Source organism: Alosa pseudoharengus, unplaced genomic scaffold (genome assembly GCF_046254945.1).
Source record: "Alosa pseudoharengus isolate Yale_2024_CS ecotype anadromous, Long Island Sound unplaced genomic scaffold, YU_APseudo_1.1 YU_APseudo_1.1_scf_22, whole genome shotgun sequence".
Lineage (NCBI taxonomy): Eukaryota > Metazoa > Chordata > Actinopteri > Clupeiformes > Clupeidae > Alosa > Alosa pseudoharengus.
The window spans coordinates 27,671,584-27,686,386 of NW_027468680.1; the positions used below are offsets into that span (position 1 = coordinate 27,671,584).

The 14,803-nt window shown below is 40.9% G+C and overlaps 2 protein-coding genes across 4 annotated transcripts; both read right to left on the reverse strand.

The window, feature by feature from the left end:
• Positions 1 to 82: 82 nt before the first annotated feature.
• Positions 83 to 4,109, reverse strand: zbtb8a (zinc finger and BTB domain containing 8A). 2 transcript variants are annotated; one of them, XM_076299558.1, is made up of 4 exons: positions 3,966 to 4,109; positions 1,792 to 2,630; positions 1,372 to 1,541; positions 83 to 1,038 (listed from the first exon to the last, which is right to left on the reverse strand). In XM_076299558.1, exons 1-4 carry the CDS (start codon positions 4,028 to 4,030, stop codon positions 676 to 678), a joined length of 1,437 nt encoding a protein of 478 aa, XP_076155673.1. In that variant the 5' UTR covers positions 4,031 to 4,109; the 3' UTR covers positions 83 to 675. The 2 variants fall into 2 exon arrangements, with proteins under 2 accessions (XP_076155673.1, XP_076155672.1); XM_076299557.1 differs by having other exon boundaries at positions 1,372 to 1,544.
• A 496-nt stretch (positions 4,110 to 4,605) lies between these two features.
• Positions 4,606 to 12,666, reverse strand: gale (UDP-galactose-4-epimerase). 2 transcript variants are annotated; one of them, XM_076299560.1, is made up of 11 exons: positions 12,507 to 12,666; positions 11,700 to 11,853; positions 10,854 to 10,966; positions 7,666 to 7,779; positions 7,203 to 7,379; positions 6,869 to 6,982; positions 6,690 to 6,756; positions 5,908 to 5,993; positions 5,740 to 5,817; positions 5,460 to 5,574; positions 4,606 to 4,999 (listed from the first exon to the last, which is right to left on the reverse strand). In XM_076299560.1, exons 2-11 carry the CDS (start codon positions 11,818 to 11,820, stop codon positions 4,935 to 4,937), a joined length of 1,050 nt encoding a protein of 349 aa, XP_076155675.1. In that variant the 5' UTR covers positions 11,821 to 11,853; positions 12,507 to 12,666; the 3' UTR covers positions 4,606 to 4,934. The 2 variants fall into 2 exon arrangements, with proteins under 2 accessions (XP_076155675.1, XP_076155674.1); XM_076299559.1 differs by having other exon boundaries at positions 10,854 to 10,969.
• Positions 12,667 to 14,803: the final 2,137 nt, after the last annotated feature.

A 14,803-nucleotide genomic window follows, 5' to 3' on the forward strand; every position in this document is an offset into this window, starting at 1 on the left:
TCGTGAAGCGGTGGTCCCTTGTTGCAAACCAGAATGCAGATGTTTGAAAAACTTTTGATATAATTCACACGTGGTGACGCGCAGGGTATAAAAATATTTTATTGTATATAAAAGTATATCACTCGGAAGATAATAAATAAACAAAGTTATCATCAGTAACAGCCATACTTTTACTAGGCCTATAATTAAGTGGAATTCTATGTATTTAACCGTTTAATGCACATTAATGTAGGAAGCTACCCATCATTTTCATTTTTAACAATGTTCCACAAGGCCATGACATTTGGGTGAGCTTTTTTATGTCTCTCCTCAGAGACAGGGGAAACAGGAAATTAAAACAAAGAAATGTGTGGCTTAGAACAAGAAAGCCGTGCATGCAACTACTTGATGGTAGTATAATGTGATGTGCATTTCAAATATTCCTAAGCAAAAATGTGTGTTTTGTTTTGTAACAACAGGTTCATAATGATTGAAAAATCATTTAATTCTCATTTACCAAACTAATAAGGGCATCACCCATAACAGAAATTGCATCTTTGCACTTCAACTTATTATCTCTGTAATTATCAGGTGCCATATGCATTTTAAACTACTCTCTCCCCTTGAAACTTAGAATCATATTCAGATCTTTCTCAGTCCTCGCCCATATTCAGCCTCAGTATCTCAGCATTGCAATCAGTCCTGCTTTTCATTCAGCTCCTCGTCACTGTCGTCCACCTCCTGGATGATCAGGTCGGCACCCGAGTCCTCGGCCAGGTCGTCGTCATCTGTGATGACCCAGCTGGGGTCCTGGTTCTCCCCGTCGGCTTCGGCCTCGTCCACCCCCAGCAACAGCTCTGGCTCCTCTGTGGCCGCATGCTCCTCCTGCTGCTGGCCCACCTCCCCCTCCCCCTCCACAGTCATGCCGGCGTAACTGGTCTCCTGGATACAGCCGCCACACAGCCGATAGCACCGCGTTCCCTCGCACACCACCCTCCCGCTCAGCTCGGTCACGTGCCGCTTGCACTTACGGCACACCAGCTTACGCGCCTGATGGATCTGCAAGTTCAGATAGGAGACAATGGCAGAGGTGACTGGACAAGCAACACAGTGTTGTGAAAACTCTCAGGGCCAGTTTCAATTGCCCAGTTTCCCTGACATAGAACCTAGTCTAGACTAAAAGAGAACTTCAGTGAACATCTCACTGAAAATAGCTTAGTCTAGGACTAAGCTTAATCCATGTGTCTTAGAATCTTTCCATCTGAGGAGCCTCTTAAAGTCATTTATGTATTTCACTTGGACTCTTTGTGGGCTAAAGAACAAAATGAAGAGCTTTTATATTGTATGTACATAATCAACCTCGACCAGAGATTGGCCAGTCACATAACCCACCGTCTCAAAATGGCTGCGCAGGTGCTCTAGCCGAGTGAAGCGCTTGTTACACGCCTGGCAGGGGTAGGGGCGTTCGCCCGTATGACAACGGAGATGTCTCTTCAGGTCAGCCTTCCTTTTCACAGTGTGTGTGCAAAAAGGGCACTTGAAACGCATGGTGGGGTTTGAGTCTACTGAAAAAGAGAATATAGGGTTAATCCAGGTGCAACAAGATGATACAGGTGCCATTATAGTCTCAGGCCCTATATGACTGGTAGTGACATTTAGATTAAATAGCCTACACAGAATGAAATATTCAAGAGGGTACAAGTTGTTGACAATTAGACCCTCTGAAATACTGTAGTCCCCATGTTTTGAACAAGGAGAAAGGTTGAGTCAATCACTACAGTTGTTTTTTAAAAAGCCCTTCATTCTTCTCACCTTTATTGAAGACTCCCACAACTCCAACAATGGTAGGTAGGGTGGCATACAGTTCATCTGCTTTCTGTGCGCTGTGTGAGGCTGCCATCTGGAGGTCAACTGAGGAGTTGTCACTGGCAACCGGGCGTCCTCCGCTGGCTTTCCTCTTGGATCCCCTCCTTCTGCGCTCTGGGACAAGGGTGGTAAACTCTAGCTGCATGTCTTGGTCTGGTTCCAGCTCTGTTTTCACCATTCTCGGATGCTGGGCTGGGCTTGGCGGCAGGAGGGTGACCTCTGGGCTGATGTCCACCTGATAGTCCTTCGATTGCACGTCATCCTCGGCCCAAATTGTGGGCTGACCATTGAGGGAGCAAGGTCCAGCCTGGTCCACATCACCACTGCGCTCATGGCCCATGCTGTTATCTGACAGGCAGAGGTACCGGTCGTCATCTTCCTTGGCGCTAATCTCCAGCGAGGACTTGATGAAGTCTTTGCAGTAGGCAATGACGTCGTTCATTTGCAGGTAGCTGGCTGCTGACATCACTTCGATGACATTACTGCTCGTGAGCTCCAGGTGTCCCGAGTAGACGAAGTCCAGGATTACAGTGAAGGTCTCTGGGCTGAAGACGTCGAACGAAGCGCTTGCTGGCTCGGCGCAGTCTTTAGCTCCCTGGGTGAGCAGCATACGGAAATAACCACTGCTGCCAAAGAGCACATTGCGATGAGCCTTGAAAAGGTGGCCCTCAACCAGCACGTTGCAGTCGCAAAAGAGATCTTGTCGGCGCTGCTGGTCCAGCTGCTTCAGCAGGCAGCTCTGATGGCTTGATGTTATGTCTGCACTGGACCATCTGTGAGGATGCCTAGGACATACAGTATGTTTGAAAAACATGTCTAACTGAGCACAATTAATCCAAATTAAAATTCCCCATAATAATCGTGGGCCTGTCATTTGTCAAGTGTGTTAGCTTGATTATAGAATGCAAATGCGTGCATATAGGTGGAATTACAACTCAAATGAAGTAATTTATACGGTCATAACCAACATTTATTATTGGGTAGCCTACAGTAGCCTACAGCGTTGGTGTTTTCAGTCACATCATTCCAGTTCCACGGCGCTTATTCGACACCCATGTGCAGATAGCCTGTTTTAATAATTATAAATGTTGAATATGCTTTAGGCGAACTTTCTGATTCGGGGGCACGTCTGTTCTTGTCGCCCACCGTCTTTTGTCTGGGATGAAAGCAGAAGCAAGCAAGCTATTCCACTGAGGCACACGCCCAGCCTTTCCAATGGTCTAAGTGCCTGTCAATCCTGCATTTCTCCTGCAGGGTACACCCGACTCTCAGCGTCGGGTAACGAACAGATCTCCTTACTATTTTGGAGTGAGCCACTTCACAAGATAGGAAAGAAGATGTGACCAAGGCATAGTAACGAACGACCCTTCTCACTCTCTATTACGCAAATTTGAGCAAAAATAGCAGATTACAGTATAATTGGGATATTGTTAAACTCTGGACGACCGCTTCTTTCGTTTTCATCACCATTCTCGCAGATATAGATTCACTGACAGCGTTGCTGGCAGAATTAACATTCCGTATGACCCATTTCGAAAAAAGGAAAATGCTGAACTACCTTGGTCACTGGCTGCTGCGGTGCCCGACTCTAACACCCGTAAAATTTCTAGAGTATACGCACGAGTTAAATTACATTTACAGTAAACATTTTGTGTGACTTGAGTGTGCCCAGTCGGAAACTAACCATCGGTTGTTATCAAACGTTGAGAGCCTAAAACCCATAAAGAAATAGGTTTCTTTATTGAGTGAGGTGCAGCCACCGATGGTTCAGCCTACTACAGAGACGCCCACCTACAACTGCTTCCCCTTCACCCCGATAAAACCACGGACAAAGGCATGCGTAAAAGGTAGCACATGTAATATCCGTATTCACAAGTCTGAACAATGCGGAATAAGACCGATGTTCTTCCTTACGCCCGTTTTTGATAACACAATGAACACCCTCTTTTGTGCTCCGGTTCCAGGGCACAAGCCAGCGGTGAACGAATTCTTACACTGCGGAGTGAAACGCTCATCTCAGGCGCGCAATATCTGCAGAACCCGTTGACGCCCTAACGACAACCCGCCGCCCAACGCTTCAGCCCCCGCTGCTTTTTCTTAACGATAAAGCTTATACTTACTGGCGACCTGGCTCTGCCGATGGTCGCATTGGTCTGTTTGTCCCAATTTCACAAACCATCTCCATTTCTGGACACTTTAACTAAATTGTCGTGGCTTTCCCGATCTGGGTAAACATCCACTTCCTGCTCAGCCCTAAAGACCGAAACCCGTTTGTTGAGAGGGGGAAAAAAAGCCTGTGCTGACGTGGGTGTTCAGAGTGCCCAAGGGCCAAGAAGCCACTTAAAGCACAAGTGTCCTTTTTGAATCAAGTAAATACGAATCACTTGTCACTAAATAGCCTAATTTTCTACCCAGGTGAACCTAATGAACACAAGGCCAGGTATATTATACTTCCAAGGCCCTTTTGTAGCTGTTTGATATTAGTAAGTCTCTTGGGCCTAAAGGGCACTGGTTGCAAACATTCTTTAACAGGAAAAACACCCCATAACTTAAACTGTCCACAAAAAACAAAATAAATAAATAAATAAATATATATATATATCCAATATATCTGTTTAACCATTTAAAAAAACATTTAAAAAAAGTGGTCAAAAGGTTCAAAACTTTACCTTGATATATACAAATACCACATCTAAAAGGATTAGGACTATTTAGTACATGTACAAATAATAGGATATACCACAATTTATGATAAAATCATTAAGTTAATATTTTTAATCTTTGACAAGACCTATTAAATCATAAAGACAGTACAGTACAAAGAAATAAAGTATTTGTTTTACAGGTGTCACCATAGAAAATAACAATTTCATAAAGATTTTAAATGACATTTCATTTTCATAAAGATTTGAAAGAAATTATACCATGACAGATGAAAATCATAAAAACAGAAAAAAGTAATTAAATAAGTATTTTTCTTTGATGTGTCCATTCCATTAGAAGTATGTTATACATTGTAAACATGAGGAAATCATGGTCTGCTTTGGCCCGGTGATTCTTGATTAATCTCCATGATTCGGAGATCTGCGTCATTCAGCTGTGCCGTTGCAGAAACCAGTAGGATTCTTGGATTGCCAGCGCCACAGATCTTCACCTTATGAGGCGACATGACAAAACAGCATTACACACCACGCACTCATAAACATCCATTTATAAGACACTACATGTGTGTGAGAGGAAAGCAAGGTACAAACTGCTTGACATATCTACCACTCCATGTATTTTCAAATGAAAGTACTGAATTCCCCAATTATGACAGTGAACCAGTGGACAATATGCCATACATATGCAATGTAGGGTATACCCACTGCATGAAATATATTTTAACTTATAATAAAGAAAGACCACTATGAAACATTCCTTTTGAAACAAGTCACTGTGCACAACATCTGTCTTAGCCTCATGTCATATGACTCTGATGACTGTTCATGCAACATTTAGCCACATGCCAGGAGGTGGAATGTGCTGTCCCAGCACAAAATCACAGCAGTGGCGAAGGAAGTGTGAAGGCAGGGGAGGTGGATGTCTACTAAATGTACAATGTTGGTACTTACACATCCTCTCCAGATCAAACTGAGCCTTCCAGCCCAGCTCCTTCTCAGCCAGCTGGGGATCAGCATAACAGGACGCGATGTCACCACTCCTCCGTGGGGCAATCTGGTAGGCGATCTATTGAGAGAGAGAGAGAGAGAGAGAGAGAGAGAGAGAGAGAGAGAGAGATACCAGGGGGGCATGGTCAGTACTGTTCCAGCCCTCCAGAGTTACTTTGATCTTCCTGACAATCTTCCCCACATGATTAAAAGAAAAGCCATAAACATGGATATGATCACTTGCCTTTCTCCCTGAGGCCTTCTCCATAGCCTTCACCATCTGCAGCACTGAGTAACCTGTGCCTGTTCCCAGGTTATACACCTACAGGGGAGGGGATGGGGTGTCATTAGTAGAGCAAACCAGGTGGAACCACACCACAGATGAAAGGAAAGAGGAGAGAGAAAGTGGTACCTTGCATCCACAACTTTCTTCCAGTTTCCTGAGAGCTGCTATGTGTCCCTTTGCCAAGTCTACCACATGGATATAGTCTCTGACCCCTGCAGAGGACAACACACAAAGACATGTAAATATGGTGGTTGAGAGAAAGTGGAATAGAACATTATGTCCAATATTCCAATATGTGGTTTAATGTTCTGCATTATGTCCAATATTCCAATATGTGGGTTAATGTTCTGCATTTCTCATTAGTGGGTCACTTTGATACTAAAAGTATGATTCTATGTAATGACTGTATGATATCTGTACTGTCCCTGTGTATATCTGTGTGTGACTGTAGTTAGAGATAAGCGGGAATATTATGACTTTGCAGTGTTTTACTGTTCTGCATCAGTAGCTATCTGCTCCGGATTGCCAGGCTGCCACTAATCAGGGTCTGATTCAGTGTAGTCCACGTGAGATGGGATGACCAACGCCATCTCCCGTCAGCCTGGAAAGATACTTAAATCCTAACTATTTCCTTGTCTACTTAGAGCAGCTGATGGATCTTTAGGTGAAGTCATGCTGTCTCTCCCTTGATGTGCATCATTGTAAATAAACTCTGTTCCTGATTTTTCATACTATTGGTCTGACTGGGTGTCATTAAATCTATGGTATCAAAATTACCATCATGGTCTATACTGTATATGAAATCCTTTTCATTTCCTCACACACTATGACTTCACGTAACGTCCATTCAGCTACAGTATTTGTACTCACTACACTACTTGAATCTTAAGTAAAGTCATTGTGATTACCTGTTCCATCAATTGTATTGTAGTCATTTCCAAACACATTCAATTGTTTCCTTCTACCAATGGCAACCTATAAAGACAGTCAACAGGGTGGTGACTCAATCACAACATTGGTGAATATTCATGATAATCCATTTATAGAACTCAAGTTTAGGTTTGGTATGATTCTGAGTGGTCATTACCTGGGCGACGTATGGCAACAGGTTATTGGGAATACCCTGTGGGTCTTCACCAATTTGTCCAGAGATGTGAGCACCAATGGGGTTGAAGTACCTTAGCAATACAGCATTCCAGTCCTATCAGCATAGAACATACAGTACGTGTTGAGATTTACATATCAATTAGAAACACAAAGTATTTTCATACGCTGATAACAAAGATAAAGGCAAGGCAATATAAATCTGACAAACAATAGATTATGTTCTTACACAAATGCTTACACAAAAAATTGTGCTTACAGTGCTACTAGTAACAAGGGTTTCATTTCTGAATGGTACAAAGACATGTGATATCCACCTTCTCTGCTTTACAATGGTCCTTGATCATTTCCTCGATGAAGTACTTGGTCTGGCCGTAAGGGTTGGTGCAAGCCCCTGCTGGGTGGCTCTCATCGATGGGCAGCTTCTGGGGATCTCCGTACACCGTAGCTGAGCTGCTGAATACCACATTGTGTACCCCATGAGCCTGCATAACCTGCGAGACATGCAGATGCACACAAAACGCACATACACAAAAATCCCACACAGACACACACACACACACACAGAACAAGACAGCAGCCGATGAGACCATCCACAACAGCCCAAAGCTTGTTTGTGTTAAAATTGTTGTGATTGGAGGGAGTTAATAGAGGCAACAACCCCACACAGAAAAGCAACTGCAATAAAGACAACATGCAAAACTGAGACTGACACACAGCAAGTTGCAATAAAGCGACAGTAAAGGACAGGCACAATCAGAGAAAGACATTGTCACTCACCTCAAGCAGGTTGATGCTTCCTGTGAGATTGACACGGTAGTATCGCAGAGGCTGCTCAACAGACTCACCCACTGCTTTTAGGCCGGCAAAGTGCATTACTGCATGGAATTTGTGCTGGAGGGTAATAGAGGGAGAGCAGATAACTAACAAACGTTCAGGAAAAAGTCCTGTTGGCAAATTTGCGGAAAAGTCGGTAAAGGGGCTATTTCACACAATTTGAGGGTGCTGAATTGAAATATTTTGTTTACCAAGCTCAATTTTGAGTTTTAAGCTTGCAAATTAGCATAATTAGCATAATTCACATACTTTTTGGTTTTGCCATCAGATATCATAGGAATTGCAAAAAATAAGGCATTAATATACTCTTTATGTATCAGATATGTTGTGGGACAGGACAGGAATTACCCCAATGACCCTCAAGTAGCAAATGAAAATACGCTAAAATTAAAATATAAATTGAAATAATAGCTAAAAATCAGTATGACGTTTAGAAGCAAAATAGATTCCTTGATAATAAATTGATAGAATAGTAGGTGACTGCTCATATTTCTGTAGAAAGTACTTTGTCACTAACTATTATGAACAGTTGTCAGTCTTTACAGAGGATTTACACTGTATTTTTTTTACTGTAAAGGCGACTGTGCTTGCCTAGTTAAAAAATCTCACTGGTGCTCTGTCCTATCATTCAAATCCCAGCCATGCAAAAAAATGGAAGAGTGTGCAACTGTGCATGTTTGAGGGTTGCTGAAGAGTGCTATGGAGATTGCATTATTTGCAAATAAAAATAACATTTAATTTAGACAAGATATCCTTTATAGTGTAACAAAAACAAACATTCTCCAGTGCATCATTACTGCATATGATGCTAAAAGGGAAGTGGACCTAGGACAAATCCTCAGCTATGAACTGATTAATGTCCCTGTACTGTAGCTGTTGCAGATAGCGATGGTTATTTGTGAAGTGGAAATAAGTCATCCTCACTCAAGTGCTGTCTAGCAATGTGGAATGTTCAGTAGTGATCACTGCAAAAACTGCTCATTCAACACTGGTAATAGATGCTCAAGATTATGTCTTTAGGGCACCATCTGACTGCAGCACATTCAGAGATGGATTACTACATGGGCCTACCGGGCCCAGGCCCAGGGGCCCAAGGGGTCAGCGGGCCCTGAAGCCCAAGCCTTTGCATGGAATCATTGCCTCAATATCAACAAATCAGGATGTAGGCTATGAATCTGATTGAATTTAGTATTGACCATCCCCAAAATGCACCAGAATACAGGAAATCACATCAAACAAATTAAAAAAATTCTGGGGGAGGACCCCCAAACCCCCCCTCCCACATATACGACAATAAGTGGGGGGCCCTTAATACATCTGGGCCCAGGGGCCGGAAAGTTCATCATCCGCCCATGAGCACATTAAAGAAGTATGCAGGAAAGTTTGTAAGAAACTTTTGTATTGTTATTTGGTATTTGTTATCTGGTAGCAAATGATGTTGACTATCAAAGAAATAGACCTAATGTAGGAATGCACATAGATATTGCAACAGATACGCTCAGGCCAATCCAAACTTTTCTCATCTGTTGTTCCTCGTTGGTGGAACACACTGCCAGTTCCTACAAGGGCAGGGTCATCCCTCTCCATTTTCAAATAACTTCTGAAGACCCAGCTCTTTAGAGAACATATCCTCTCATAGCACCACTTACAACAAGTCTTGCTGATCCTAGCACTTACCATCTGTCTTGAAGTGACACTCAACTGTTTAAAAACAGCACTCACTGATGCACTTATTCTTACTGTACTCTACCGTTTTTCAATTGTCCTAAAATTGTTGAGAGAATTGCTTTAAAACTTAACTGTTACCATGTTGTTAGTCGCTTTGGTTAAAAATGTGTCAGCCAAATGTAATGTAATGTAATGTAGTAATGGTGTAGGCCTATCTGATTAAGACCCAAAGAGTGGTTGAAACGTATTTATTAAATAACACTGGAGGAAAGAAGACCATCTTCACTTTTTTCCCTTTGTAACTGTCAAAGAAATCCCATAAAAACAGGAAGGCCTAGGGTAGCCTACATCAGATGGCCTAAAGATTAGGCTCTTCTGCATAGCATTAAGTGATTTGCATGCAGTAATTTGAACACTGACCTTGATCTAGCCTACTTTGGCTATTTAAAGGTAATTTATTGCCAAAACATCACACAATATAAATGAGCTATAACAAACAATAAACGACTTAATCACACACAAACTACTATTTTATCTGACTACAAAAATAATAATTATGTAGGAAGTTTAGAAGTTTAGAAGCACCAAATTCAACACAAATGACAGGTATTGTATCAAAGTCATAATCTCTACCACCAACAAGTGGTAGATGCTGCTCAATGGCATATTAGAAGAGCACATTATCAAGCTCTAGTATAGAGGCAAGCACACATACCAAATCCAGTGTTACTAGAAGTAAAATGTTTTTTACTTGACGGTTGTTGCTGACGGTAGATGTAGTTCTGCATTAGGCTTATTCTCGCTATCTAAGTTCATATGTACTGTAGGATATATTCTGAGTTGAAGGTTATCTGTGCAATTTGTTATTGTGATGAAATGCATTAAACACCACGAGTGACTCACTATGTTAGCAATAAAAATATGGTTGTGTTTATTACATGTTAATTGTAATTATGTTTCCATTAAATACGTTAATAAACTATACTATGGCTTCTTTAATGCTCCAACATGTATTTAGAGAACATTTTTATTTGGTTTTAGTGATTACTTTTGAAATCAACCCAATTTAGGGAAAAATAAGCAAAAATAATCGCTATTTTATGTTAAAATGCTGATTATGCAGCTTAGAACTCAGAATTGAGCTTGGTAAACACAATATTCAGAATCAGCACCCTCAAATTAGGTAAGAAGGGTGGTTTACCAACTTTTCCTCAAATTTGCCGTCAGAAGTTCTCTTCTGTGAAGCTGGAAGACAGCAGAGCTTACCATTATGACATGTTTGTTCTTTAAATTATGTATTTTTGAGTACTAATACTCCTGCAACTTTCCTCAGTGAAGGGAAGGTCTTGTTAGTGCTCTTTGAAGGTAACTTCAAAAGGTAAAGAAAAAAAGATAGTCACAGTTGACAGAAAGCCAACTGAGGCCTGAACACAGTAATTCCGTATTGTGTATAAAAATCAAACCTTTTTAAATATCCTTTCTAGTCCAGGTTTGTCAAGTAAATCCAGCTCGTGGAACTCAATGGTTGTGTCCAGAAATGCCTCAATTCTTCGCAAACTTTCTGGGACATCACCCTCTCCTCATAAAGAATATATAACATAAACAGTGTTAATATGGACACACCAACCAAGACAGATATTAAATGTTAATAAATGCTGAATAACACTTTTCATCATTTCACATTTCAGTTTGTATAGAAACTAGAAACAGATATCACGTTTATCTGATATGTGGTTTCTGAGACAGGGTAATATACAGAACCCACATACAAACCCAAACAAACACACCATCACCTGAACTTTAGCTTATAATTTTATGGACCCTGTGTAAATGTTTGCCTCATACACAGAGGTAACAGACTAAAACAAATCCAATAAAATCTCTTCATTACGGAGCCTAGGAGGTGTCATTGCAAGATATTTTTGTGTATCGAGAGAATGTGCGCTCATTTTACTAAATCGTGCACACGTTTTACTAAATTGTGCTCTCAATTTAGTAAATTGTGCTCTCAATTTAGTAAATCGTGCGCACAATTTAGTACAACGTGCACACGATTTAGTAAATTGTGCGCACGTTTTACTAAATTGTGCGCTCAATTTACAACACTTCAAATGAGAGCACAATTTAGTCAGATGAGTGCACTATTTAGTAAAAACGTGCGCACAATATACTAAATTGAGAGCACAATTTAGTAAAATGAGTGCACAATTTAGTAAAATAAGCGCACATTTTCTGGATGTATACCAAAAAAATCTTGCAATGACCCCTCTAGAGTTCCGTACTTCTTGAATGTCTGTGCTGACACTCACCTCGTACAGCATTGCTGAAGTTATCAATCACGACAGGATGAAAGCCAGCCTCTATGAGCTCCACCACACAATGGCTGCCAATGTAGCCCCCTCCACCTGTGACAAGAACCTTCTGAGCCATTCCTCGGGTTGAACCGGTGACCCTCCTTGCAACCTGGGAACACAAAACAACAGTTCAATATTTCTCCCATACCACTGAAGGAAAATGCCATAGCCTCATTTAAAAGAGACTTCCGTGAGGGAGGACACATGACGCTACAGTTTCAGTATTTGCGTCAGACTCAGTTCTGTTCCACTTAGCCCCACCCAGACCTTGCCCATGGGATTTGTAACGTGGCCCTTTGAAATCTTTTTACCTGTTCACCTCAGGACAAGGAACAAGTGGGTCAACTAGACAGGACAGTATTCAAGAATTACCAACTTACTTTTTCAGAATTTGTCTAAGGAGTCCCAAAACATGCTGATTTAAAAACGCATGAAAGAAAGACGCATATCAATTCTCTCCACTGATAGTTACAAGAACAATTCAGAGGAACCAACCAACAAAGGCACGAGCTTATGTACTCCATCATCATCATCTTTTCCCTGTTTATGATTTCATTCAATTATAAGAGATGTAACAATACGAGGAGGACGTTAAAAGAGTTAAACCTCTATCAATATTAGAGGTAGCCTTTCATAATGGTTTGGTTGCATTAATTGCAGCAGGTTATCCTACACAGAAATTCATGCTATTTCATATTTCCCTGACAGAACATTAAGTGACAGAACAACACAGAGAACAGATCAAAAGCAAATCACACTTACTGTGCGGTCAAAGAATCTGAACGGCAGGCTGCAAAGTAAGACCAATGTGGATCGGCTAAGCGTCACATAAACTGTCGCCGTGACTTCTGTCCAGATGAGAGAAATTCTGATAAAGAAAGTTGTTCCATCCTCGATTTAATACATTCTCTCTCTCTTCCTGTGTAACGTGGAGTGATATGAAAAATGAACAACAACGCGCCATTTCCGGAAAGAGGGGAGGTTGCGTTTTCAAATTAAAGCTATGGAAACCCCTAATGGGAAATAATATTTTTTTTTACGAATTGATCTATATTCATTACAATTTTGTAAATAATTCCGACACACAAAGTCACATTATTGGCAGAATAACAAACTCTTATTGATAGAAATTAGAGAATGTATTGTAGGCCTGTGTAGAGAACTTTTATTGTGAAGACACCTTTTCAAATATTTCCGATTGTTCGCCTACCTGATTGCATCTTGGTCCACACCATTTTCAACCAGGAAGAGAGTGACGTTCCCAACCCCTCCCTTTATGGCAGGACAGTACTACCCCTGTTTGTAGGATACAGGAGCACCATTGACACAACTTCAGAGATTAATAATTATAGATATAAAGAAACATCTTTGTGTATAGGCAGTAGGCATAGTTCAATTGGCAAATTCAAATCATGTTGTAGGCTATGACCTAGCTGATGATTATGGGGCAACTTTTTCAGCAATGTTGTTGGGCAATGTTCCTCATTATTATGGTTCTGGCATGTTCCCATGGATATTGGGCATCAGTTTATTTTCTGGAGAACTTTATTAATCAGTAAGCAAATTGTCATGATCATCCAATCAGAATAAATTGAACTGGTTGTATTCAATTCCTGTTAAGTAATGCCTTTACTTAAGTGAAAGTAGATACCTTGTCAAATATTACTCCAATACAAGTGAAAGTTGCTAAGTCAGATTTTTACTTAAAGGGACACCAGGCAACGTTTTCGTGTTAATCATCTTCGTAAGTCGGTATATGGTTAAATGACTCATTATGGGGCGAATGAAGGCCCTCTCGCCCGCCCCTACTGCCTGTAGGAAGAATATCCCACTTGCAAGTTCGGTGTATCCTACCCGCCGACCGAAGCAGGATCAGTTTACAGCACAGAGGCAGGCTAACGAAACCTAGAGATTGTTGCAAACGTGTGTATAATGGCAGAGCCGGCGAAGAAGCAGCGAAAACCCTTGACGGAAGACGCAAAGAAAAGGAAAAGAGCTTCAGACCGAGCGAGGGGGAGTTTCGTAGAGAAAAAGCATCAGGCTTGCCTGGTGTCCCTTTAAGTTGAAGTAGGCCTACAGTACTTTTAAAAATACTTAAGTAGCCTATTCAGAAGTAGGCCTGTTTGTCCTTTTTAATGTATTGTAATGTAATGTTTATTTGGTCATTACAGTAATAGGGTAGGCTTATACATATTTGTTCAGTCATACATCCAACAAAAACATCATTATTCATTCTCTGTTCACAAATCTAAACATTTTAACTGCCCAATACAAAACCAGATAACTTAATTTTGAGTAAATTATTTATTGATTAATGATGTACGCTAAAGATACTGTATGTGGTGAATGTCAGGTGATTGTCTAATTTCATTCCAGTTTCACAATGATCATGGAGGATAACCTGGTTAACACCAGACCATTTCTCAAATCTTAATTGCAAACAGGTTTGTGTAGTTCTGCCAGGCTACATGGAGGATGTTCTGATGAAGAATCTATTGCAAACAGGTGTAGTTCTCCCAGGCTACATGGAGGATGTTCTGATGAAGAATCTATTGTCACCATCATTACCTCAGCCAAGTTCAAATTGGACTATTGAAAAAAAAATAACTTCAAGATGGTCAATCACATTATTGCATTCAAAGACTCAAATGTGGTAAAAGTAACGAATACTTCATGCTCATATTTAAAATGTAGTGGAGTCAAAAGTACAGTATTTGTCTTTCAAAAGTAGTGGAGTAAAAGTCACAGTTTCCAAAAATATTAATACTCAAGTAAAGTACAGATACAAATCACACTTAAGTACAGTAATCAAGTAAATGTACTTAGTTACTGTCCACCCCTGTTGCCCAGTTACATTGCTCAAGTTGCCCCATGTCATCACTATGGGCAACATTCTGATGACATGTCACCACATGGAGCGTGGTGACATGCCAGAACCATAATATAATAATAATATAATAATAACATTGCTGAAAAAGTTGCCCCATGTATCTGTGAAGCATCCTTAAACTTTCAGGACATCAGATTTGTGTTGGAATATAAGTTGAGTTGGAACCGTA

Coding starts and splice junctions, on each gene's coding strand:
- zbtb8a (XM_076299557.1), bottom strand. CDS start 4,030: ATGGAGATGGTTTGTGAAATTGGGACAAACAGACCAATGCGACCATCG. Junction 2,631..3,965: donor TCGGCAGAGCCAGGTCGCCA/GTAAGTATAAGC, acceptor TGTATGTCCTAG/GCATCCTCACAGATGGTCCA. Junction 1,039..1,371: donor TGCGCAGCCATTTTGAGACG/GTGGGTTATGTG, acceptor CTGAACTTGCAG/ATCCATCAGGCGCGTAAGCT.
- gale (XM_076299559.1), bottom strand. CDS start 11,820: ATGGCTCAGAAGGTTCTTGTCACAGGTGGAGGGGGCTACATTGGCAGC. Junction 7,380..7,665: donor GAAGCATCAACCTGCTTGAG/GTGAGTGACAAT, acceptor CATGTCTCGCAG/GTTATGCAGGCTCATGGGGT. Junction 5,818..5,907: donor AAGAAAGTTGTGGATGCAAG/GTACCACTTTCT, acceptor CCTCCCCTGTAG/GTGTATAACCTGGGAACAGG.